Source organism: Mobula hypostoma, chromosome 9, assembly GCF_963921235.1.
Source record: "Mobula hypostoma chromosome 9, sMobHyp1.1, whole genome shotgun sequence".
Lineage (NCBI taxonomy): Eukaryota > Metazoa > Chordata > Chondrichthyes > Myliobatiformes > Myliobatidae > Mobula > Mobula hypostoma.
In genome coordinates this window covers 32475475-32501000 of record NC_086105.1, presented here as the reverse complement: position 1 = coordinate 32501000, position 25526 = coordinate 32475475, and the positions used below count along the sequence as shown (strand labels likewise).

The following is a 25526-nucleotide window of genomic DNA, read 5'->3' as shown; positions in this document are numbered from 1 at the left end:
TTAAACATTGCTGGCCATTATTACCTCTTTGGTGACATACCAAAGTTGGTAGTATGGTCTAAAGCAAATAGCAGTTTCAAGTGAGACACATAACTTGGTTTTTAATTAGATACATAACATAGCTTTCCATCACTTGTCAGTGCAATTGTATTTAATTGTCTTTAAGTGGTTTAGCAAAAGTCAAGGACCTTGCCAGACTGAGAGTGCTGTATCACATTAATTTTGATACAGGCCTCAAAAATACAAGATTAGACTGAGTTCCTTTGACTTATTGTAACTTCATGCAAAAGGATTTAATTAATGTTTAATGGAGGAAGATATATCTGGCTAGAAAAGCGCGCCCTCAGGGGAATGTGAAAAAAAGAGTTGGGAAATCGGCCAAATCGTTGCATTCAAAACGAGTTAAACATTTAAAGTCATACATGTCTGTATCACAATACTAATATCATATCACAAGAAACAGAATGAAAATACAAGGTAGAATTTATAGAATGTAAATTCTAAATTCCAGCGTTTTGGGGGAATTCAGCAAACTCACCGTTAAAGAATTTGAGCTTGAAATATCTTAAAGTGTTACTTTAAGTTTAGTTGAGCTAATGAAGGATTAAAATTTTAGATTGCAACTAAGATTTAATGAAGATTCAAATAGGTCTAACTGAAGGGGATACTCATTTGTATGTTCCCCAAATCTGTAAAATTATGGGATCTGGGAGATTAAAAAGGAATAACACAATGTGACAGGGTAGATAATAAAAAATATGGGATGTAAAGAAACTTGTAAGGACTATCAAAATTAACATAACTCCTTACAGTTATGTCCAGAGCAAGAAAGTAACCAGAGCACTGAGGACTTTGGAAAAACATTGGCTTGATATGCAGAGGAAGTGTAAGAAATGTTAAATATTTATTTTGCTTCTGTGCTTACAGGAGAGAAAACAAAATAATTTTCCAGGTATTTTGAATCAGCAACTTTTAGACAACATTTGGTAGAGTTCCCTGGAAGAGACTGCTAGCTCAAGTTGAAGCATGTGAGACTGAGGGAAAATTGTTGAGCTAGCTTGCTGAATGACAAGAGTCAGATGTTAGGGATGCTGGGCAGGGACCTCAGCTGTTCTTTATACTTACTTCTGTCTTAATTGACGAGATAGAGAACCACATGCTTGAGTCTGATGTTGATGATGTCAACCCCTTCCACTTGCATAGTACAGAAAAGCATCTCAAGCAGAATTAGATGCTGAGCAGATTGAAGAAATTAGTTTAAGCTTGCTAAAAGTTTTGGGACACTAGAAGAAAAAAAAAATAATAAAGTTCCTCCAGTGACAATTTTTTGGTTATGAGATAAAGGAATTAGTTGAGCAAAGTCCTTTTCAGCTGGAGAAGCAATAGAGGAGGGTGGCACACACAAGATGCTGGAGGAACTCAGCAGGCCAGGTAGCATCTATAGAAAAAAGTACAGTCAATGTTTCAGGCCGAAACCCCCCGGCAGGACTGAGTAGTGTAATCGGCTACATCAAAGGCTGCTTCAGCTTAACAAGAATAAATTCAGATAGAGAGACTCTGTCACAATCAAAAGGACATTATTAACTTTGATTTAAAAATAAACATCCAGTACCTTTATGGAGTGATGCAAACAGCGGTTAGGAAGGATGCGTGCATTTTAGGAAATCAAAGTTCAAACCTTTGGGACATACGTTGCATGTGTGCTAGTAGTTTGAATGACACAGCGAAGGCTGGATTTTGTAGGTGTGGTGACAGTACTGTGGGGGAAGGACAATTAATAAGGTCAGTTAACAAGGGGACTATTCCAGTTGAAATAAGTAGGGAATTAATAGAACGTATAGAAGCCGGATGAACGGGATGACAAAAAGGGGATTTAATAGATTACTAGCAATACCATGGCAATTTCAGAACTGATAAGTATGAGATCGTCCAGCTTGTCAGGGAAAACAGATACTTCATGTATTTTCTAAGTGACTGCATTGTCAATGTGCCATAGTCATTTAAATATCAGGGACAGATACAGGAAATTATCCGCAATTATGGCCTTTCCATCTGGAGTCCCGTGGAATATGCAGAAACAAAATAATCACTGCTACTAAAATAAATGCTAACTATTTCTCTGCCTACAATTGCTGGGTATTACCTTTAATTTTATGAAAGTGATGCAAGGCTGTCCAAGCTGAAGGACATGGCAGCCAGACTGGGTCTGCAGTGGGGAGTAACCAGCAGAGGGATCTCACCCTCTGCAATTGGATCCTTGACTTCCTAACCGGAAGACCACAATCTGTGCGGATTGGTGATAACATCTCCTCCTCGCTGACGATCAGCACTGACGCACCTCAGGGGTGTGTGCTTAGCCCACTGCTCTACTCTCTCTATACCCATGACTGTGTGGCTAGGCATAGCTCAAATACCATCTATAAATTTGCTGATGATACAACCACTGTTGGTAGAAACTCAGATGGTGACGAGAGGGCGTACAGGAGTGAGATATGCCAACTAGTGGAGCGGTGCCACAGCAACAATCTGGCACTCAATGTCAGTAAGATGAAAGAGCTGATTGTGGACTTCAGGAAGGGTAAGATGAAGGAACACATACCAATCCTCTCAGAGGGATCAGAAGTGGAGAGAGTTCCTGGGTGTCAAGATCTCTAAGGATCTAAGCTATCGATGTAGTTATAAAGAAGGCAAGACAGCGGCTATACTTCATTAGGAGTTTGAAGAGATTTGGCATGTCAACAAGTACACTCAAAAACTTCCATAGATGTACCATGGAGAACATTCTGACAGGCTGCATCACTGTCTGGTATGGGGGCGGGGGGCCTACTGCACAGGACCGAAAGACGCAGAGGGTTGTAAATCTAGTCAGCTCCATCTTGAGCACTAGCCTACAAAGTACCCAGGACATCTTAGGGGAGCGTTATCTCAGAAAGGCAGTGTCCATTATCAAGGACTTCCAGCACCCAGGGCATGCCCATTTCTCACTGTTACCATCAGGTAGGAGGTACAGAATCATGAAGGCACACACTCAGCAATTCAGGAACAGCTTCTTCCCCTCTGCCATATGATTCCTAAATGGACATTGAACCCTTGGACACTACCTCACTTTTGTTTAATATATAGTATTTCTGTTTTTGCACGTTTTAATCTAGTCAATATACATATACTGAAATTGATTTACTTATTTATTATTTATTTTTTTCTCTCTTCTATATTATGTATTGCATTGAACTGCTGCTGCTAAGTTAACAAAATTTCATGTCACATGCCAGTGATAATAAACCTGATTCTAATTCTGATTCTGATTCGGATTACCGATCTATCTTTGTCCAGTGCATCTGTCCATTGCAGTTTTGCTAGAAGTGAGTTCTGCACATTCCTGTGGAGACAAAATCACTCCTCACCACGCAGACGCCATCCATGATGCTATGTGACATTACAAGTACAGTATGTTAAATGGGATAGACTCAGAATAGATCTGGTAGCCAAAACTGGGCATTATGTTATGAAGTGGCCCAGCAACAATAGCAGAAATATCTATCACTAAGAATAACAAGATCATTGCCTGGAATTGCAACCATCACTAGGAAGAATGGGTCAAATGTTATTCACTGAGAAGTGTCAGAAGGCATACTTAAAATGATAACGTGCAAATCTAATGACGTTGTAATAAAGGACTTCTAAACAGCAAAGCAACATAGTAGAATGGCTCCGTCTATTGACTTCAACAAAGTCCACTCAATGTCTTGAAAATTTCCATCAGCTCATCCCCACTCCCCAAGATACCCTCCATCTATGTTTAGTATGAGATCTTGAGGTTAGAAGATAACAAATTTTGGATCTTTTAACAGAGGGATTGAAGAATAGGAGGCAGGATAATTGTTTGAAATTTGTTCAATAGCCAAACATCAATTCATTGAATGGTGCATACGCTGGAAGAGTAAACTTGCTTTGTTCCTTTTGACCATTTAATAGTCATAGTCATAGTCATGGTCATACTTTATCGGTCCCGAGGGAAATTGGTTTTCGTTACAGTTGCACCATAAATAATAAATAGCAATAGAACCATAAATAGTTAAATAGTAATATGTAAATTATGCCAGTAAATTATGACATAAATCCAGGACCAGCCTATTGGCTCAGGGTGTCTGACCCTCCAAGGGAGGAGTTGTAAAGTTTGATGGCCACAGGCAGGAATGACTTCCTATGACGCTCTGTGCTGCATCTCGGTGGAATGAGTCTCTGGCTGAATGTACTCCTGTGCCCACCCAGTACATTATGTAGTGGATGGGAGACATTGACCAAGATGGCATGCAACTTAGACAGCATCCTCTTCTCAGACACCACCGTGAGAGAGTCCAGTTCCATCCCCACAACATCACTGGCCTTACAGATGAGTTTGTTGATTCTGTTGGTGTCTGCCACCCTCAGCCTGCTGTCCCAGCACACAACAGCAAACATAATAGCACTGGCCACCACAGACTCGTAGAACATCCTCAGCATCGTCCGGCAGATGTTAAAGGACGTCAGTCTCCTCAGGAAATAGAGACGGCTCTGGCCCTTCTTGTAGACAGCCTCGGTGTTCTTTGACCAGTCCAGTTTATTGTCAATTTGTATCCCCAGGTATTTGTAATCCTCCACCATATCCACACTGACCCCCTGGATGGAAACATGGGTCACCGGTACCTTAGGTCTACCACCAGCTCCTTAGTCTTTTTCACATTAAGCTGCAGATAATTCTGCTCATACCATGTGACAAAGTTTCCTACCTTAGCCCTGTACTCAGCCTCATCTCCCTTGCTGATGCATCCAACTATGGCAGTAACATGCCCATGGAGTTGGAGAAAGTAAGAGAGTAGTAATAATACAGGATATCAACAATTTCTCATTCCATAAATATCAGAGACAAAAAATATATCAGAATCCTAAGGACTGCAAATAAGGACAAATGAACACTGATAAGTAAATTGAAGAATGTAAAGTGAAATATGCCAATGCTTTATCATGTTTTATGTCTCTCCTTGGGTACCAGGAGCTCTGTCATATGCAGAACTTGGAACAAGCATTAAGAAATCTGGTGGTCACTATATCTATATTCTGGAGACTTTGGGCCCACTTCCAGCCTTCCTTCGATTATGGAGTGAAGTCATCATAATCAGGTAGAATACAATGATTATTATTATCAATTTGAACTTTCCCCCGAATGAAGTTTACAGATTCCTAACAGACAGACCTTCAAATAAACAAACTTAGATAGCTCCAATTCGTTTAGAATAAGCATTATATTAAAGACATATTTATACTACACTACCGTTATGTATTAGAGTGATGTTCAAAAGCAAAAAGTGGATATTGGGAGTCTGAAATAAAAATAAGAAATAATGTAACTGTGTGGAGAGAAACTTTAATTAATATTTTATGTCAATGAAATTTCATTAGAGCTGAAATAAAAATTTTAGCTGAATGAAATATCCTTGACTATTTTACTTATCTGGGTGTTAAAATTACTAAGAAACATAAGGACTTATTTAAGCTCAATTTTTTACCGTTAATTAATCAGGTTAAACAATTGTTTACTAAATGGTCCCCATTGTCTTTATCACTAATAGGCCGAATCAATGCTATTAAAATGATTATTCGACCTAAATTTTTATATCTATTTCAAGCAGTACCAATTTTTATTCCTAAATCCTTTTTTGATACTGTTGATTCTCAAATTTCCTCTTATATATGGCAGAATAGAAATCCCAGATTAAGTAAAAAATACTTACAGAAGCCCAAAAAAGACGGTGGTTTGGCTTTGCTGAATTTAAGATTTTATTATTGGGCAATTAATATTTGATATTTAATATTTTGGACACAAGATTGGGATATAATTCCAAGCCCACAATAGGTAAAGCTTGAATGTAATTCTGTACAAGGGTTCTCATTGGTTTCTATTTTAGGAACTTTGCTTCCCTCTAAATTGAATAAACAAATGGTTAACCCAATAATTAAATACACATTACGAATATGGTTTCAATTTCATAAATTTTTTGGTTTGAACAAATTTATTTTATCAAGCCCTATTATATCTAATTTTTTTCCAACCCTCTGTTACGGACTAAGCCTTTGTGATATGGAAAATGAAGGGTATAATATGTTTTCGTGATTTATTCTTGGATAACTCTTTTATGTCTTTTGAACAGTTGTCTAATAAATAAAATTTGCCCAGATCCCATTTTTTTCGATATTTATAAATAAGAAACTTCTTAAATATTACATAACCTACCTTTCTGACTTCATATTCAACTGATATCTCGGGGAAAAATTTAGCTTTAAATCCTTATCAGAAGGGTTTAATAACAACTATTATGATATAATTATGAAAATACAGCCAGGTATATCTGATAAAATTAAGAATGAATGGGAAAGGGAACTTCAACTTCACGTACCTATAGAGAAATGGGAGAACATTTTTCAATTAGTTAGCTTTTCCTCTATATGTGCTAAACATACATTGATACAATTTAAGGTGGTACATAGGGCCCACACGTCTAAAGATAAACTAGCTCGTCTTTACTCCCATATAAATCCTGTTTGTGACAGATATAATTCTGAGGTAACTTCTTTACCTCACATGTTCTGGTCTTGCCCTCTTTTGGAAAAATTTTGGAAAGATACTTTTGATATTATTTCAACAGTTTTGCATATTGATTTACAACCTCATCCTATTACTGCAATTTTTGGTTTACCAATGATGGAACATAGTTCTTTACCCTCTTCAGCTCGTCGGATGATTGCATTTGTTACACTAATGACTAGAAGATCCATTTTATTGAATTGGGAAAAGACCAATCCCCCTACTACATTTCAATAGTTTTCCCAAACTATATCATGTTTGAATTTAGAAAAAATCAGAAGTGTTACTTTTGATCCTTCGGTTAAATTCGAAGAGACTTGGAGGCCATTTATTCAACACTTTCATATGATGTAGCTTGACCTTTTCCGAATCCTTTTTATTAACCTAGAATATTTGGATAGAGGAGTGGAGTTAACGACATTAATGATTGTATTCGATGTAATATATTAGCCCAGCCTTGTTTTGTTTAGATCAGTTTTTGGTTGAGTTTAGTTTAGAATTTTTTCCTTTGGGGATTTTTTTTTTGCACGTGATATTTTTTTCATTTTTCTTTTTATCATGGTTAACTATATCAAGAGTTTGGGAGGTCTGTTATACTTGTATTATCTGTAGTTTTAATTTGCATATGCCAATTACCAATAATGTAATCCCAATCTTTTTGTATTAGTTCTGTTATTATGTTTCTGAACTTGAAAATTAATAAAAAGATTATAAAAGAAAGAATGAAATATCCTTATCAGGATCAAAATATTAGAAAACATATGGACAGTGCATTGTTCTATCAGTTAATTGCAATTCATGTGTTTGCAAATCAAAGTATTTTCTTCATAATGTTTTGATTTTTCTTGCAAACTGGAAAAAAAAATCACACCAGAGATTTTTTTAAGAAGTGTCTTTCAAAAATAGTGCCCAGTATGTCAAATTGCCTGAGATTCCCACTCACCTCTCCACAAATCCCAGTGCTAGAAACCCATGTCCACTCATCTCCAAACACCACCCCTGCTTCTGGATACTTGACACCCAGTGCCAGAACCCCATCCCGTTGACTCTGGCTATCCACACTGATTTAGAGACCTAGCGGTAGTACTGAACCTATCTGAAGAAGATCTACTAAGATCCAAGTAATGGGCCTTAACCCGTGCTCTTTTTTGTGCTTGCTTAACCTTGCCTCCACCCCTTTCTAACTCCAATTTCCTTTCGATCCCTTATAACTATCTAAGGGCATGAAGTGCCGTTAATGGACATTTTCCAGAAAATGGATGAATAGTCCCTAAATTTAATGGTGTTTATAAGAATCACTTTCTTCACTGTCTTCAGGTATGAAGGCTAAAGTTTATCAGAGTGTTTTGTTATTAAGTACAATCTTTTAAGCTCTTACGCAAATTCCTGAGAGTTTTACCAATTGTCAAGAATCTCAAAAGCCTCTTTTCTGAAGCATGCTAAAAGGAGCTTAATGCTTCATCCAGGTTGTGTTAGATCAGGCTAAAAATTTGCTCAATATAAGCCCAAAAGTGAACAGTCTTCTTAGTCTCCACATCAACACAGATCACCTTCACCTGGTTACCTCCACATCAACACAGATCACCTTCACCTGGTTACCTTCTTAGTCAATTCACGAGTCGGGAAAGATTGGAGGAATCTTCAAATTGACATGTACCTCAGTTTCATGCCGCTGATGATTTCAAAGTCCATGGTATGAAAGATTGTATCTCTGATTGCTCACCCATCTTTAATCCTTTTATATATTCCTGGGAATCATGGAGTGAGACTGTGTGGAATCAATCAATTTGCTGGAAACTTTCATTTATTGATGAAAGATGCAAGTCATTGGACATATTTTGCAGGTTAAACAGGAGACCTTAATCTAACACTTTCTACTGGCTCAGCAGAGAGTCAACTGAAAAACTTTGACAAGTTTCTTCCAATCCCGCAGCTGGAAAGTTTGTGAGTTTGTGTTGACCACCAGTTGCCTATTTACACTAATCTCAGTTATTCTCCCCGCATTTCCATCAGTATTTTTCAGCTTCTACTGTTCACTACACTGAAGGGAAATTTACAGTACCCGGTTAACCTACCAACCCGCACATCTTTCAGAAGGTAGGAAATCAGAGAATCCAAGAGGAACATACAGTCACAGAGATAACGTACAAGTTTCACACAGACAGGGCTCTTATCATTTTCTAACCACTACATATGGAGTAAGAAAGAGGGAGAGAGTACGTGAGAGAGGTGGTTGAAAGAAATTCTACTCCTTCATTATGCTGTCACAATATGACCATTGTAGAAATTTTAAAATGAGGCTTAAGTGGTTGTTGTCAAAGTTCAAGTTCAAAGTAAATTTATTGTCAAGGTACATCTATGTCACCATTTACAAACTGAGATTCATTTTCTTGCAAGCGTACGCAATAGATCCAAAAACCAAAATAGAGTCAATGAAAGATTGCACCAACAGGGTGAGAACCAGTCTGAAAAAGGCAACGGACTGCAAATATAAAAAGAAAGAAAAAAAGTCAATAAGTAAGCAATAAATACTGAGAACATGAGATGAAGAGTCCTTGAAAGTGAACCCATAGGTTGTGGGAACAGTTCAATGATGGGGCAAGTGAAGTTGAGAGAAGTTATCCCATCTGGTTCAAGAGCCTAATGGCTGAAGGGCAACGAGTGTTCCTGAACCTGGTAGTGAGAGTCCTGAGGCTCCTGTATCTTCTATCTGATGGCAGCAGTGAGAAGAGGGCATGACCTGGATGGTGGGGTGTCTTTGATAATGGATGCTGCTTTCCTGCAATCATACTCTGTGTAGATGTGCTCAATGGTGGGGAAGAGTTTGTCTGTGATGGACTGGGAGCATCCACTACTTGTTGTAGGATTTCCCATTTAAGGGCATTGGTGTTTCCATAACAAGCTGTGATGGAGCCAGTCAATATACTCTCTACCACACGTCGATAGAAATTTGTCAAAGTTTTAAGTATCATGTCGAACCTTTGCAAACTTCTAATGAGTAGAGGCAACTTTACTGATTTGAGAGTAAGTAGACAACTAGTGAAATGAAATGTTTTGAGGAAGTGATTACAGTATTGGGATTGAATATTTATTGTCTTGGAGAGACGGGTTGGCAGCTAAATTAGTTTTGGATTTTTATCTTACTTTGCATCATTCATTTCAGAGATATAATTACTGAATTGGTGCTTTCACGTTTAATATTTCATAGTAATGCGATGGTTAATTTTACCTAGGCAATATGAAATTACTTAGGGACACACCTGGCAATGGTATAAAGTGTCAGTCGTCTTGTGGAAGAAAAGGAACATGCTTGCTATTGAGAGAATTTGCAAAGATTCAGCTGTCTTCTTGCAGGGATGACAACCACTCTGGTGAATCTTATATCAGGAGATTCCGAGTAGATTAGGCCTTCATTCTTTAAAATTTAAAAGAATGAGACATGACCTCACTAAGACATGTAGTGTTTTTAGAGGGATCATCAGAGTCGATATTAGGAAGAATAGGAGATACAGAAATAGTGGTCATGATCTCAGAGTGAGTGCAAGCCATTTAAAACTGAGAATAAAGAGAAATTTCTTCACTTCAAGAATAATAAATTGTTAGAATTGTCGACCTGGAGAATCAGCCATCAAATGCACTCAGAACAGAGGTCAGTAGATATCGGGACCCTAAATTAATTGAAGGCTGTGGGGATAGGCCGAGAAAATGTTGAGGCAGGAGATCAGTTGTGATGTTCATGCAGCGCAGGGCGAAGGAACGAATGACATAACCTTTCTTCCACTTCTTAAGTTCTTATGTTCCTTTGCCTCCGCAGCTTAGGAGAAATCAAGAATAAAAAAAATCATTGACAGCACCAGAGAGGACACTGCTGAATTTTTGGTCCGTCTGTGACCTATAAACAGAAAGATAAAAGAGCTTGTCCTTGTGGCATTACCAGTATTATCTATCACAGATTACCTCCCCTCCTCACACTTCTTCTCCTGCCTTCCATTCCCCATCATTTCAGTGCTGCCTTGCATGGCTCCCACGTCTCTTTTGCCCTAGGTGTGTTCTTGCTTGTTTATTTGTCTAATCACAGATAAGGTTTGTCCCACTGTTGAGCATTAGAGATTATCTTTAGGTTCAATAGGTACATCTAATGTCAGAGAAATGTATGCAATGTACATCCTGAAATTTTTTTTCTTCACAAGCAACCACGAAAACAGAAGAGTGCCCCAAAGAATGAATGACAGTTTAAGGTTAGAACCCCAGTCCCCCGTCCCATGCAAAAGCAGCAGCAAGGCAATGACCCCCCCACCCCCACCAGCAAAAAAGCATCAGTGCACCCCATCGAGCACTCAAGCATGCAGCAAAGCATTGATAAATACACAGACTTGCAGTACCCCAAAGACTACTCGTTCACCTGGTATTTGACATACCACAGGCTCTCTCTCTCCCTAATAAGGGAAAAAGAGATGTCTCTGTTTCACAGTGAGAGGGGAGACATAACAAGACGATTTGCTGATTTATGGTGTTAAAAGTCTGTTGCATCACTTTTTCCAAGCTCTGAGGCCGGAGAACCGGCCCCAGAAAGGCTCGGGTCTCCAGACACACAGCCAGCAGCTCACCCGCTGTTCCTGATGTTCGGTGTTCTCCCAGCCTTGCATCAGCCTGTCTCCAGAGCCATGAAAATCCGGTGTCCTGAAGGCACGCTAGTCTTCCAGGCCGCATCCTTGGCATATCGAAAAGCAGCCGGTCATGAGGCCCTAAGGGCGGGACCCATTCCCGCAAAGAACCGAAGTCAGAGTGTAACTCCAGGCCAGGGTCTTCAAAACAACGTTGAAAAGGGAAAAAAGAGATATCAAAGATAGAAATAGAGCTGTTTCCGAAGATGTAAGCAAAGGAGTCGCCGTTTAGCGCCATAGATAATGCATGTTCAGCATTTGCTAAGGTTTCACAGTTTTATCCCCTTTTCTTCTACACTTGCAAAGTAGCCTTTATAAAAAAAGACTGAGTGAATAGTTCCTTCCGTTATTCACTGCACTTCATGCACGTTATTACTTGGTATCCTGACAAAATAACACCTTCTTTCACCATGTCAATTGTATTTGAATAACCCTGGCAACAGGAAGGTGTTCACTGGACACTGAGAACTGCATCCAGGTGACCTGTTACTTGACTCATTGGTGAACATGAGCACGTGAAGCTACAACAAATGTGTGCCACATGAAACCTGACAAAGCCAACCACTTTGAGTCTGCTGCTGAGCTCGCCTGGCGAAGCCTCGGAGTGCCGGTGGTTCTGCGGAGTTTAATTCTGCTGCACTCTCCCTCAGGAGAATAACAACATTTCATGAATCTGCCAGTGCTGCTCCATAACTTTCCAAAGCTATGCTTCCTGGAGATGGGCGAGGTTGGTCTGACGTTCAACAGTGTATTGCTGTTGCTACTGGGTAGTGTGCTATAGGTGCACAATATAGATTTTTAGATTAGATTATGAGGACACACAGTCCTCTTTTATTGTCATTTAGTAATGCATGCATTAAGAAATGATACAATGTTCCTCCAGTATGATATCACAGAAACACAAGACAAACCAAGACTAAAAAAACTGACAAAAACCACATAATTAAAACATATAGTTACAACAGTGCAAAGAAATTCTGTAATTTGATGAAGAACAGTCCATGGGCACGGTAAAAAAAGAGTCTCAAAGTCTCTCGAAAGTCCCATCATCTCACACAGACGGTAGAAGGAAAAAAAACTCTCCCTGCCATGAACCTCCAGCACTGCAAACCTGCGATGCAGCACCCTGGAAGCACCCGACCACAGCCGACTCTTGAGTCCGTCCGAAAACTTCGAGCCTCTGACCAGCCCTCCGACATGGAGCACCGAACACCATCTCTGCCGAGCACTTCGACCCCGGCCCCGGCAACAGGCAACAGGCAATAGGGAAAGCCAAGGATTTGGTGCCTTCCCCTCCCGAGATTCTCGATCGCACAGTAGCAGCGGCAGTGAAGCAGGCATTTCAGAAGTTTCTCCAGATGTTCCTCCGTGCTTCTCACGTCTGTCTCCATCAAATCAGGATTGTGCACGGTACCTACTTAACAAATACCGATATCATTTCAGAGTGGCTGCACACGCTGCATCGCATCACCATCTTCTCCTTCCCTCCTCTATATAGGCAGAGTATATGGTAGAGTGGTGCTCAACAAATACACGGTTAATTAACTAATGTCAATGTACAATCAGAATAAGGTTTATTATCACTGATTTATATGACATAAGATTTGTTGTGGCAGAAGTACATAAACTTACTACAAATTACAAAGTAAATAAATAGTGAAAAAAAGAAGGAATAGCAGAGTAGCATCCATGGATTCAAGGACCATCTGGAAATCTGATAGCACAGGAGAAAGGAACTGCTCTAAATGATTGAGATTAGATCGGAATACTTTTATTTGTCACCCGTACATCGAAACAGACAGTGAAATGCGTCATCTGCATCCTCCTTTTCCTTCTCCCTGGGCCTCCTGTCCCATGATCCTCCCATACTCCTTTTGCCAATCACCTGTCCAGCTCTTGGCTCCATCCCTCCCCCTCTTGTTTTCTCCTATCATTTTGGATCTCCCCCCTCCCCCTCCCACTTTCAAATCTCTTACTAGCTCTTCCTTCAGTTAGTCCTGACGAAGGGTCTCGGCCCGAAACGTCTCTTCCTAGAGATGCTGCCTGGCCTGCTGCGTTCACCAGCAACTTTGACGTGTGTTGCTTGAATTTTCAGCATCTGCAGAATTCCCCGTGTTGAGGCATCATATGGAGACACTTTCGGTGGAAAGGTCTGCTGGCCCAGCATGGGGCCAAACACAAAGGATAACTCTATATTTACAAAGTACAGACATGCTTTCTTTTGAAACTACATATGAACGTCACCCCTCTCTTTTTGCATACACACTATAGACATCCGAGTGAATTTTAATCAGCATTGACTGGTCTGAGATTCACAGCTTTTAGGAACCCATTGTTCAGACCTGCACTCCAAATAAAATCCAGAATACACATTCAGAGGCAGAAGACTGGTAGCCAAAACCATTTGCTAACTGTAAATGACCTAAACCCAAAAAGCACTCTAACAAGTAGATTTAGGACAGAGATGAGGAGGAACTGCTTTTCCCAGAGAGTGGTGAATCTGTGGAATTCTTTGCCCAATGAAGCAGTGGAGGCTACCGTAGTAAATATATTTAAAACAAGGCTGGATAGATTTTTGCATAATAGGAGAATTAAGAGTTATGGGGAAAAGGCAGATAGGTGGAGATAGGTCCATGGTTAGATTAGCCATGATCTTACTGAATGGCAAAGCAGAGCTGATGGGCCAGATGGCCTACTCATGCTCTTATGTTCTTATGTCCAAGGCTATTGGTGCAGCACCACTCAATCAACTGATCTATCCCTCTCTTACATACCTCTTCATCGCAGTCGGAGATTCTGCCAACAACAGTGCTGTCATCTGCAGACTTATAAATCACACTTGAGCTCTGCTTGTCCACATGGGCAAAGAATGGGCAAAGCACACATCCCTGAGGTGTGCCCGTGTTGATTCTCGGTGCTGTTATTACCATCTGTGGTCTCCTGAAAAGAAAGTTGAGGATCTAGTTGCAAAGGGCCGCACAAAGGCTTAGATTTAGAAGCTTGGTAATTAATACTGAGGGGATGATGGTATTGATCTCCAAGCAGCCTGATGTGTATTTTACTGTTGTCTAGATGCACCAAGGCAGGGTGGAGAACCGATCAGATTGTGTCTGCTGTGGACCTATTGCAGCAGTAGGCCGTAAGTTGTGTGCAAGTTGTGACATTTTGATTTATTTGTCCCATTTGGAACGTTAATGTTATGCTAGCTTTCGTTTTGGTATCATGGTCAAGAGGATGCTGAGGTGCTCTATCAGATGGAAGGCAAGAAGTGAAACCACTGATGAATGGGGAATGGGGATAGTAGATGTGAAGATGTTGATAGCTTGCTCTGTGCTGCACGATCTTAGTGTCATGAGGGCTCAGGGTCCAGCCTCGCACCAGCTGTATAGTAAGTGCTTGTGGAGATGTGGAGGTAAGTGGGGTGGTGACAACAGCCCCTCTCTAATCAGGCTGGCTAGGAGCAACTTATCTACACAGTCCAAACTCCAAATTCAGCTTTTAGAGTAGATGATTTTTAACTGCGCAATCGTAAATTGGGCTCCTGCTGATGCCAGAGAACAACACATTGAGCTTGCCAAATCTGTCTGTAATGAGCAAGAGTGCCAGTTTACCAATCTCAATGCGTTAGACGCCTCAAATGATCACTGAACATGTTTTTGTATGGAGTCCATTAAAGCCTCTATGTCTCCAGTGGCAGAAGGCCAACTGGAAAGTGTTTGTCCCTGGGTAAGTACTGAAGGAGAGTGGTAGACAAGTGTGATTGTTGTTTGATAAAGAAACCCTGCTGATCACGCTGTGGTGAATGTTGATGGAATTAAATCTTTTCACTTAATGAATGGTAAAGAGGGCAAATGCAATGTTGGCATTTATTTCAAGGGGAGTAGAATTTAAAAGCAAGGAGATAATGCTGAGCCTTTATAAGACATTAGTCAGGCCATGCTTGAAGCATTGTTGACAGTTTTGGGTCCAATATCTCAGAAAGGATGTGTTGTCATTGGATGGAGTCCAGAGGAGGTTCACGGGGATAATTCCAGGAATGAAAAGGATAACATATGAGGAGCATTTGTCAGCTTTGGGCCTGTACTCACTGGAACTTTGAAGAATGCAGGGGGGATCTCGTCGAAACCTACCGAACGTTGAAAGGACTAGATAGGGTGAATGTGAAGAGGATGTTTCCTTTGGTGGGGGTATCCAGAACTAGAGGACACAGCCTCAAAATTGAGGGGCAACCTTTAGAACAGAACAAGGAGGAATTTTTTTAGCTGGAGAGCAGTGAATCTGTGGAATGCTCTGCCACAGACTGCGGGGGAGGCCAAGACTGTGGGTATATTTAAGGCGGAAGTTGATAGTTTCCGGATTGGTCAGGGCATGAAAAGATATGGTGAGAAGTCAGGTATATGGGGTTGAGTGGGATCTGGGATCAGCCATGATGGAATGGCAGTACAGACTCGATGGGCTGAATGGCCTAATTCTGCTCCTATGTCTTATGGTCTTATGGAATGCTCCTGGCTGGTTCTCTTGTGCCTGATGGCTGCATGAGGATAATTTGTAATTTCCTTCAGACAAGTGAAGATGGCCACAGCAGAAAATCTACGAACACTTTCATTCCCAGCTACTAACATTCATGGCTAAGAAAATATATTTATTGACAGCACTGAAAGAATGCTGCTGGCATTCTTGATTCAATTATAATCTAAAGACAGAAAGATAAAAGAGATTCTCCTTTTGGTCTCCTGGAATAAACCCAATGCAAAGTAACTAATACTCCTACAGACAGAGAATATTTTTACAGGACGCTTCAGAGATGGGACTAAGATTCCAGTCAATTTTTTCCCCTTTCCTTAATATAGTATCCCTCAGACCCTATCCCAACCTGCTCCAATCACTCTTTCACCCATACAGGTCAATGGAGAATGAGTTCTTCCAAACAACTGTCTCTTTTACCCTTCAGATTTTGAGTTGTTCTGCCTTGCATTTCCCTCCCTCACATTTCATTTTAGTTTTGGAACTCGTCCAAGGGAAGTAATTCCTATCGGCCATAGTAGAAAGATGTTGTAAGAGATCAAAACGATGGTTACTCACTGAATAAGATGGCAGAACATCGCCAAACAAGATGGTGATGAAAGATAGACCACGAGACAGTGAGATACATCAAATTTATAGACATACAGTAATTTCGACAGACTGGTAGAGACATAAGAGGAACGTACTCCTTGACCTGCTGAGTTCCTCGACCACAACGTTTCTTGCTGCTGGATTGAGGTGGGTTGTGTTGGACAGATCTTATCTTCTGACGATTACTTTGCAGGTTTCAAAGTTATCATTTAAAATGAAAATACTCTGAGAGAAGAAGAATTTACGTTGTAAGGATGATTTTCACAAACTTCAGTGCTAATTTATAATGGCTGTTGTTCAGTTTTAAATACAGTTCTTGTTATATCCTACTTCCACGATTCCTTGATTACATGTGTATCCCAATTACGAAAATTCACAAAGCTGAACCATATAATTAAAAAAAGAATGCAGTTTGTCCTCTCCCCTTTGTCACCAAATCAGATCACACATGTTCTTTGTAAAGCTTTCATTCAACTCATGAATAACATTTATTGACGTTTTATTCACAGATCTTTTTCTTTTGACAGACCAGCAGTCACTGCTATTGTAGGCTTGTCGTTTGGACGCTACATTGTTGAACCATTCTTTGCCCCTTGTCCAGCTCCACCTTTGGCAGTAAAACTTCTCACAGCTTGTGGAGTCTGTAAGTAACATTATTTTACATGAACGTCTCAGAAGAGCAGTCCATCTGTAGCAAGGATAATTAAAAGATACAGCCTTGAATTTCCCCTTATTTTTCAGTACCGAAATGGAATTCTTTGTATGTGGAGGTCCAGAATTTGGGCTGCATTGTTCTCAGCTGACGTGTGACATGTTTAAAATGACAAATATTGCTAGGGGCAGTAAAAGAGCAGCTATTTAAAATATAAATGGCATTTTAAAAAATTTAATCAATTGCACTGAATGGGGCTCATTTTGAGAAAAGGGGAAATTTAACAAAAAATTAAAATACATATATTGTTGGATGGTCCAGGGGCAAATTGAACATAGTTAAAACGTACTGTACTTTTGCAGCTCTGGCCCCAGCCTAGGCACCAAGCTGCTCAATTAGTGAAATAGTTGCTTATCTAAAACCATGATGGACAGGAGGGATCTTGACTAAATTGAATTCCCACCTTACTCTACTATTGGACAAGGGACAAGAATAGAGGAAATCCAGTGCTCAGGTATGTTTGGGTCTGTAAGTCCGGGAACTTCTCTTTCTTCAGTATCAATGAAAAAAAAACAGAGCAATTAATGATTCTTTGCCAATAATGCACATTCTTGAAGCTCCTAAACTAATGTATTAAAAACAGAGGAATTAACAATGCAAACAGAAAAACTTCCTTGTCAGAGCATGCCCGGTAATTTGTTTGATAGGGCAGAAAATACACCTAGTGGTACACCTGCTCTTAAATGTAAATATCTATTCAGCCAATCATGTGGCAGCGACTCAGTGCATAAAAGCATGCTTTCATGATCAAGAGATTTAGTTGTTTTTGAGAACAAGCATCAGAACGGGGAAAAAATGTGATCTAAGTGATTTTGACTGTAGAATGATTGTTGGTGCCAGATGGAGTGGTCTAAGTATCTCAGAAGCTTCTGATCTCCTGGGATTTTCACGCACAACAGTCTCTAGAGTTTACAGAGAATGGTATGAAAAGCAAAAAGTATCAGTGAGTGGCCGTTTTGTGGGCAAAAGCGCCTTGTTAATGAGAGAGGTCAGAAGAGAATGGGCAGATTGGTTCAAGCTGACGGAAAGACAAAATAACTCAAATGCCCACATGTTACAACTGTAGTTTGCAGAAGAGCATCTCTGTACGCACAACATCTTGAACTTTGAAGTTGATGGGCTACAGCAGCAGATCACGAACATGCGTTCATTAACCGCTATATCAGATGCAGGAGGTACCTAATAGATAGGACACCAAGTGCATTTTACTCAGAGAGAAATAATGGAGGCAACACATACAAAATACTGGAGGAAATCAGCAGGTCCAGCAGCATCCATGGAAATGATTAAAACATCAACGTTTTGGTTCGGGATCCCTCATTAGGACTGGGAAGAAAAAGGGAAGAAGCCAGTATAAGAAGGTGGGGGGAAGGAGAAGGAGTACAAGCCCAAAGGTGAATCCAGGTGGGTAGGGGAGGGGGAATGAAGTAAGAACCTGGGAGGTGATAGGTGGAAAAGGTAAAGGGCAGGAGAAGAAGGAATCTGATAGGAGAGGAGAGTATCCATGGGAGAAAGGGAAGGAGAAGGAAGTGATAGGCAGGTGAGGAGAAGAGAAGAGATGAGAGGGGAATGGAAGAAGAGAGAAGGGGGAGAGAGAAATCGATGTTCATGCTATCAGGTTGGAGGTTACCCAGAAAGATATGAGGTGTTGCTCCTCCACCCTGAGAGTGGACTCATTGTGGCAATAGGAGCCGGAATGGGAATGGGGATTGGAATTAATATGATTGACCACCAGGAAGTCCTCCTGTTTGCAAATGGAGTGAAGGTGTTTGACAGAGCAGTCCCACAATCTATGCCAGGTCTCACCAATGTAGAGGAGGTCACATCGGGAGCACTGGATGCAGTAGAAAACCCCAACAGATTTGCTGGTGAAGGGTTGTCTCACCTGGAGGAATGCTTTGTGGCTCTGAATGGAGATGAGGGAGAAGGTGAAAGGGCAAATGCTGCACCTCTGCTTGCAGGTTCATGTGCCAGGAGGGAAAAATAGACAGGGGAATCACGAAGGGTGCAATCCCTGAGGAAAACGGAGGGTGGGAGGAGGTAAGGATGTGTTTGATGGTAGGATCCCATTCAAGATGGTGGAATTTGTGGAGAATGGTGTGTTGGATGTGAAGGCTCATGGGATGGTAGGTGGGGACAAGAGGAACTCCACCCTTGTGAAGATGGTGCAAAGATGGACTGAAGGCAGATGTCCAGGAATTAGAGGAGTGCAGGTGAGGCAGCATCAATGATGGAGGAAGGAACACCCTGTTCTTTGAAGAAGGAGGACAGCCCTGATGTTCTGGAAAGGAAAGTCTCACCTTGGGATGTGGTGGAGACGAAGGAACTGAGAAAATCTTACAGGAGACAGGTTGGGAAGAGATATTGTCAAGGTAGCCGTGGGAATTAGTTAGTTTATGATAAATGTCAGTAGACAGTTTGTCCCCAGAGATGGAGACAGAGGGATCAAGAAAGGAAAGAGAGATGTCAGAAATGGAAGAAGTAAATTTAAGGCTACATTAGAAGTTAGTGATACAGTTGATGAGCTCAGCAGGAGTCCATGAAGCCGCACCAACGCAGTCGACAATGGAGGCAATGACTCTCACTTAGAGTACAGACATAATTGGCAAAGCCCAGGATTAATTGCCCATTCCTAATTGTCCCTAAGCTGAGGCATCAGTAAAGAGGCAACCACATTGGTTTCACATGTAGGCCAAGCCAAAGTAAGGATTGCAGATTTCCTTCCCTGAAGTACTCTGTTAACCAGAAGAATTTTAAGAAAACTCCAGTAGTTCAGTACCTACCATGACTAAGGCCACCTACTCTTTTAATTTAAGATGTACGTCATTAGTTGAATTTAAATTCCACAACTGGCAAGGTGGGATTTGAACTTGAGCTTTTGGACAAATGGCCTAGGATTCTGGCTACCAGTGCAATAAATTAACTCAGCACACCCAAATCATGGGCTTATAGTTTGTCCCTTGAAGTGTGAGGAACTCAAACCCTGAGACATGTTTGCAATGGACACAGTCACATTCAGGGCAGACGAGCTATTAGGTGGGTTCTGGGGATGAGGGATTATCCTTTGGACATAAATTCAGTAAGTCAATGTAGATGTGATGGCCTGAACAGGAAATATTAAATATGAGAATGTTATGGGTTCATAAGCAATACGTTGATAGTCACATTTCTGTTGGATTCTCCAATAGTTCAAACTGCAGGTCTGTGACCTCACTCTGAAAGGCAGCTTGAGCTGGCCAGTAGGAACTAGCTTTGCTGTCCTTGAAAGGAATCTAAAGAAACAGTTGTTTTCATTTGATGTGTAATACAAACCTAACAAAGTTTCTTTAAATTCACTGCAGCTGTGGTAATATGCATAAATTCGTGGAGTGTGAATTGGACTGCCCGAATTCAGATCTTTCTCACACTCTCCAAACTGGTGGCACTGGGACTGATCATCACTCCGGGGATAACTGCTTTGGCCCAAGGTATGAATTATCCAGGAACAGATTCACAATACAAAGTTACCCTCGCTAAAAGGAGGCCATCGTGTGTAAGTACGCTGAAAGACCTATCAGCCCAATCACATTCATCTAAACCTTTGGCATTCATTTTAATTTTTCACTTTAAAGAATTATTTGATTTCTTGGAAAACCTGTTTTGGGGGTTTCTTCCATTAAAACCTGTCATTAAACCTGTCAAGTCCCCTAACAAACCAATATGCAAATAATCCCCTAACGTCCTTTACAATATGAAAACTTCAGATTTAGATCTAATTACTGACAACCAAATTAATGGAAAGAAATGTTCTCAATTTATCAAAATCTCCCGAGTTTGAAAATCTGCATCAGATCCCCTCCTCTTTGATCCCTATGACCCTAAGCTTTTTTTCCTCATGTCTAAAGCCTTTACCTAGCCGAGGTTATGATGCATCTATTCCCTGGTGAGGAGGCCACAAAGTTCCATGCCAAACCATATCCCACATACAATATTTATAAATAGAATTTATAGTATAGAGACATCAATTTTTCTGCCCTTTTAAAAAATAAATTGTTCAATCAACTTCCTACTCATTTTGCCTAGCAACAATCTTCAAAGTACCACATAATCTCCTGAATTTACATACATTGTGTAGCATTTGTTTTATCTACACTGTCCGTTATTTATCCAGAGCACTCTACAATAATAACAACAATAATTATTTTAAAATCCTGAAATACTTCAAAAGAATTGTATCCGACCAAAGTAATGCCAATCCACAAATAAACTGGGGCAAATGTTCCAAACTCAATCAAACAAGTCAGATTTTAAAGAGCTCCTGAAAGGAGGAAATAGGACTAGGGAAGTCGAGAGGAAAATCTTTCAGTTCTTTCACCTACTAAACTCTCACATTTCAGTTCCTACAGTATATCAAGACCAATTACTGTATATAACTCAAACACAAGGAAATCTGCAGATGCTGGAATTTTAAGCAACACACATAAAAATTGCTGGTGAACGCAGAAGGCCTGAAGGGTCTCGGCCCGAAACGTTGACTGTACCTCTTCCTATAGATGCTGCCTGGCCTGCTGCGTTCACCAGCAATTTTTATGTGTTACTGTATATAACTTGTCACCATTATACAATCTACTTAACCCACTTCATTTCCAAATAGTAAATAGTGAATCATTTTTTGTTGTACTAATATATAGGCAACATAAATAAATGGAATGATCCTATTCTGTAACCCACAATCCAGATTTGTGCATGGACCATTTCAATTTCATCTGACCAAGTACATCAATCTATAAATTTAAAAGCAATACATAAAGTTTCCCATGATATGTAATGGACGAGTGCTTATTATATCAGTGATTATATGAAACTTGGCACTGCTATCAGTAGCGCAACACTATTACAGTTCAAGATGCTGGAGTTTGGAGTTCAAATCTGGCATCTCCTGTAAGGAGCCTGTACATCCTCACTGTCGAATGCGTGGGCTTTCCTCTGGTCCTCCAGTTTCCTCCTAAAGTTTAAAGACATACTGGGTAGGTTAATTGTTCATTGTAATTTGTCCCAGATTAGGTTAGGGTTAAATCAGAGTTGTTGGGGGTTGCAGGGCGGTGTGACCCGAAGAACTGGAAGAGCCTATAACCGTATTGTATCTCTAGATAAATGAATAAATATTGAACCAGCTGAACCAAAATGTGGTATAGTTTATGAAGACTGAGAGCGATGAATTTGAATAGAGTGCTGCTTCTCTTTTCACAGGTCGCAATGAAAACTTTCAAAATGCTTTTAACAGCAGTTTCGTCACGCTAGACAAAATTCCATTGGCCTTCTATTCAGGCATGTTTGCTTACAGTGGCTGGTACGTAAACACTGACCCTTTTCTATATGTGCAAGGCAAAGTAAGAGGAGACTGATATTCACAGTTTTGAGGGACAACTCAATTAAATGTATTTCTTCCTGTTGTTTCCACTTAAGCTTGATGAAGTTCATCATCAGTAAGCTTTTTAAAGTGAATTCCTTCTGCATGAGACACAAATCTGTAGAATACCTAAAGCATTATCTTCAGGAGGCAACCGTGGTGATGTGAGACTCCAGGATCTCTTCAGTGATTCTGGTCCACACACAAGGAGCTAAAGCTCTGGAAAAAATCTCATTGTTTTCATTACATAGACTAAGTTTTAATGTAATCCAGCTGAATAAGTACTTTTAATACAAAAGAGGATCTTCACTTTAATTATGACTTCATTTTTCAAAACGTCAGAATAGATATGAAAATTACTTTGGCCAAAAGATGCAAAATATAAAATGGGTACAGTGCTCTAAAATTTAGCCCATTTAAAAGTTAAGATTTATTGCCTAGTTTTGGTCTTCATCACTGATTAGCGTAATCTGAATTTGTTTGGAAGTACTGATCAGAAATTGGAGTTTTGACATTTAAATGCAGACTTGACCCAATTTAACAGAACACCAGGTGTAGGCTCTTAACAGCAATGAGCACTTAACGTGTTAACAAGTCATTTACACACTTGTCAAAGAATGGTCCAAAGACCAAAGGAGAGGTCACATGCGGTACAGGAATCCTGATGGGGGTTGGATGTTTTGTACCTTTTAGGGTCACAGGTCACTAATTTCCCTAGTCCCATTGACCTGCACCCAGACCATAGCCCTCTATACCCTCCCGTCTATGTACCTATTCCAAATTTCTCTTAAATGTTGAAATCGAAACTGAATCTTGTACTTCCACTGGCAGCTTTTTTCACACTCTCACCACACTCTGAGCGAGGAAGCTTCCTCTCATGTTCCTCAGACAGTTCCCCTTTCACCCTTAACCACACAACACGCTGGAGGAACTCAGCAGGTCGGGCAGCATCCGTGGAAAAGATCGGTCGACGTTTCGGGCCAACCTGCTGAGTTCCTCCAGCGTGTTGTGAGTGTTGCTTTCACCCCAGCATCTGCAGTTAACCCATGACTCTAGTTCTAGTCTCACCCATTGACCTGCACCGGAACTATAGGCCTCCATACCCCTACCATCCATGTACCTATCCAAACTTCTCTTAAATGCTCAAATCGAGTTCACATCCACCACTTGTGCTGGCAGGTTGTTCCACACTCTCATGACCCTCTGAGTGAAGAAGATTCCCCTCATGTTCCCCTTAAACTTTTTACCTTTCACCCTTAACCCATGACCTCTAGCTGTAGTCCCACCCAACCTCGGGGAAAAAAGTCTGCTTGCATTTACCCTATCTGTACCCCTCATAATTCTGTATACCTCTATCAAACCGTCCCTCATTCTCCTATGTTCTAGGGAATGAAGTTTTAACCCATTCGACCTTTCCCTCGGGTCCTCAAATCCTGGTAACATCCTTGTAAATTTTCTCTGCACTCTTTCAATCTTATTGATACCTTTCCTGTAGGTAGGTGACCAGAACTGCACACAATATTCCAAATTAGGCCTCAGCAACATCTTACACAACTTCAACATAATATCCCAACTCCCGCACTCAATACTTTAATTTATGAAGGCCAATGTGTCAAATGCTCTCTTTACAACCCTATCTACCTGTGACTCATTTTCAAGGAATCTGTATCTGCATTCCTAGATCCCTCTGTTCTGCCACACTCCTCAGTGCCCTACCAGTCACTGTGTAAGTCCCACTCTGGTTGGTCCTCCCAAAGTACAACACTTTACACTTGCCTACAGTAAATTTGAGCTGCCATCTTTCAACCCGTTTTTCCAGTTGGTCCAGATCCCACTGCAAGCTTTGACAGCTTTCCTCACTATCTGCTACAGTCCCAACCTTGTCCTTCACAAATTTGCTGATCCAATTTACTACATCATTCACCAGATTGTTGATACAGATGACGAACACCAATGGACGCAGCACTGATCCCTAAGGCACTCCACTTGTCCCATGCTCCAGTCAGAGAGGCAACCGCTCTCTGGCTTCTCCCACAAAGCCAATGCCTAGTCCAATTTAGTACCTCATGCTGAATGCCCAACAACTGAACCTTCTTGACCTTGTGGGACCTTGTCAGAGGCTTTGCTAAAGTCCACGCAGACAACATCCACTGCCTTGCCTTCATCAACTTTCCTGGTAATTTCCTCAAAAAACTCTATAAGATTGGTTAGACATAACCTAGCACACACAGAGCCATGTTGACTACCCCTAATCAGTCCCAGTCTATTCAAATACTTGTATGTCCAGACCCTTCGAGTACCTTCCAATAATTTACCTACTTCTGATGTCAGACTCACCAGCCTTTTATTTCCAACTTATTTTTAAAACCTTTCTTTAAAAAACAGAATAACATTACCCATCCTCCAATCCCCCAGCATCTCACCCATTGTTAAGGACTTTTTAAATATCCGCTCAGGGCCCTGCAATTTCTGCACTCGCCTCCCACAGGGTTCAAGGGAACACCTTGTCAGGCCCTGGGGATTTATCCACCACTGTAATCTGACTTTGTATGTAGGCTTAACACCATCTTTCCCATAACCACTCCACTATCTGCTCTGGTGTTCTGGTTCCCATCCCATGCAACTCTAGTTTAAAGTACCATGCACCATGAACAAACCTTCCACATGGATATTAATCACCCTCCAGTTCAGGTGCAAACCATCCCACCAGTACAAGTCCCACCTTCCCTCAAAGTTAGCATAAAGATCATGAAGCCCGCCTCCTGCCCCATCTCCTTAGCCAAATGTTAAATGGTATTTTCTTCCTATTTCTGGCCTCACTGGCATGGCACATTGGTAGCAGTCCTGAGATCATAACCCTGGAGATCCTGTCCTTCAGCTTAGCATCTAACTCACTTTGGAGGACGTTGTCACACTTCCTACCCATGTCATTGTTACCAACATGGATCACTATCTCTGGGTGCCTACCTTCCCAGTTAAGAATGCTGTGGACTCTATCTGAGATGTCCTTGACCTTGGCACTTT

General features: G+C 40.8%; 1 protein-coding gene across 1 annotated transcript in view; it reads left to right on the top strand.

The window, feature by feature from the left end:
- Nucleotides 1-5004: 5004 nt before the first annotated feature.
- LOC134352231 (cystine/glutamate transporter-like) overlaps nt 5005-25526 on the top strand; it is a 39967-nt gene continuing 19445 nt past the window's right edge. The window contains exons 1-4 of the mRNA XM_063059524.1: nt 5005-5159; nt 16929-17044; nt 20455-20580; nt 22343-22442. Of these exons, the coding sequence (XP_062915594.1) occupies nt 5005-5159; nt 16929-17044; nt 20455-20580; nt 22343-22442 (497 nt within the window). The remainder of the gene's footprint in view (nt 5160-16928; nt 17045-20454; nt 20581-22342; nt 22443-25526) is intronic.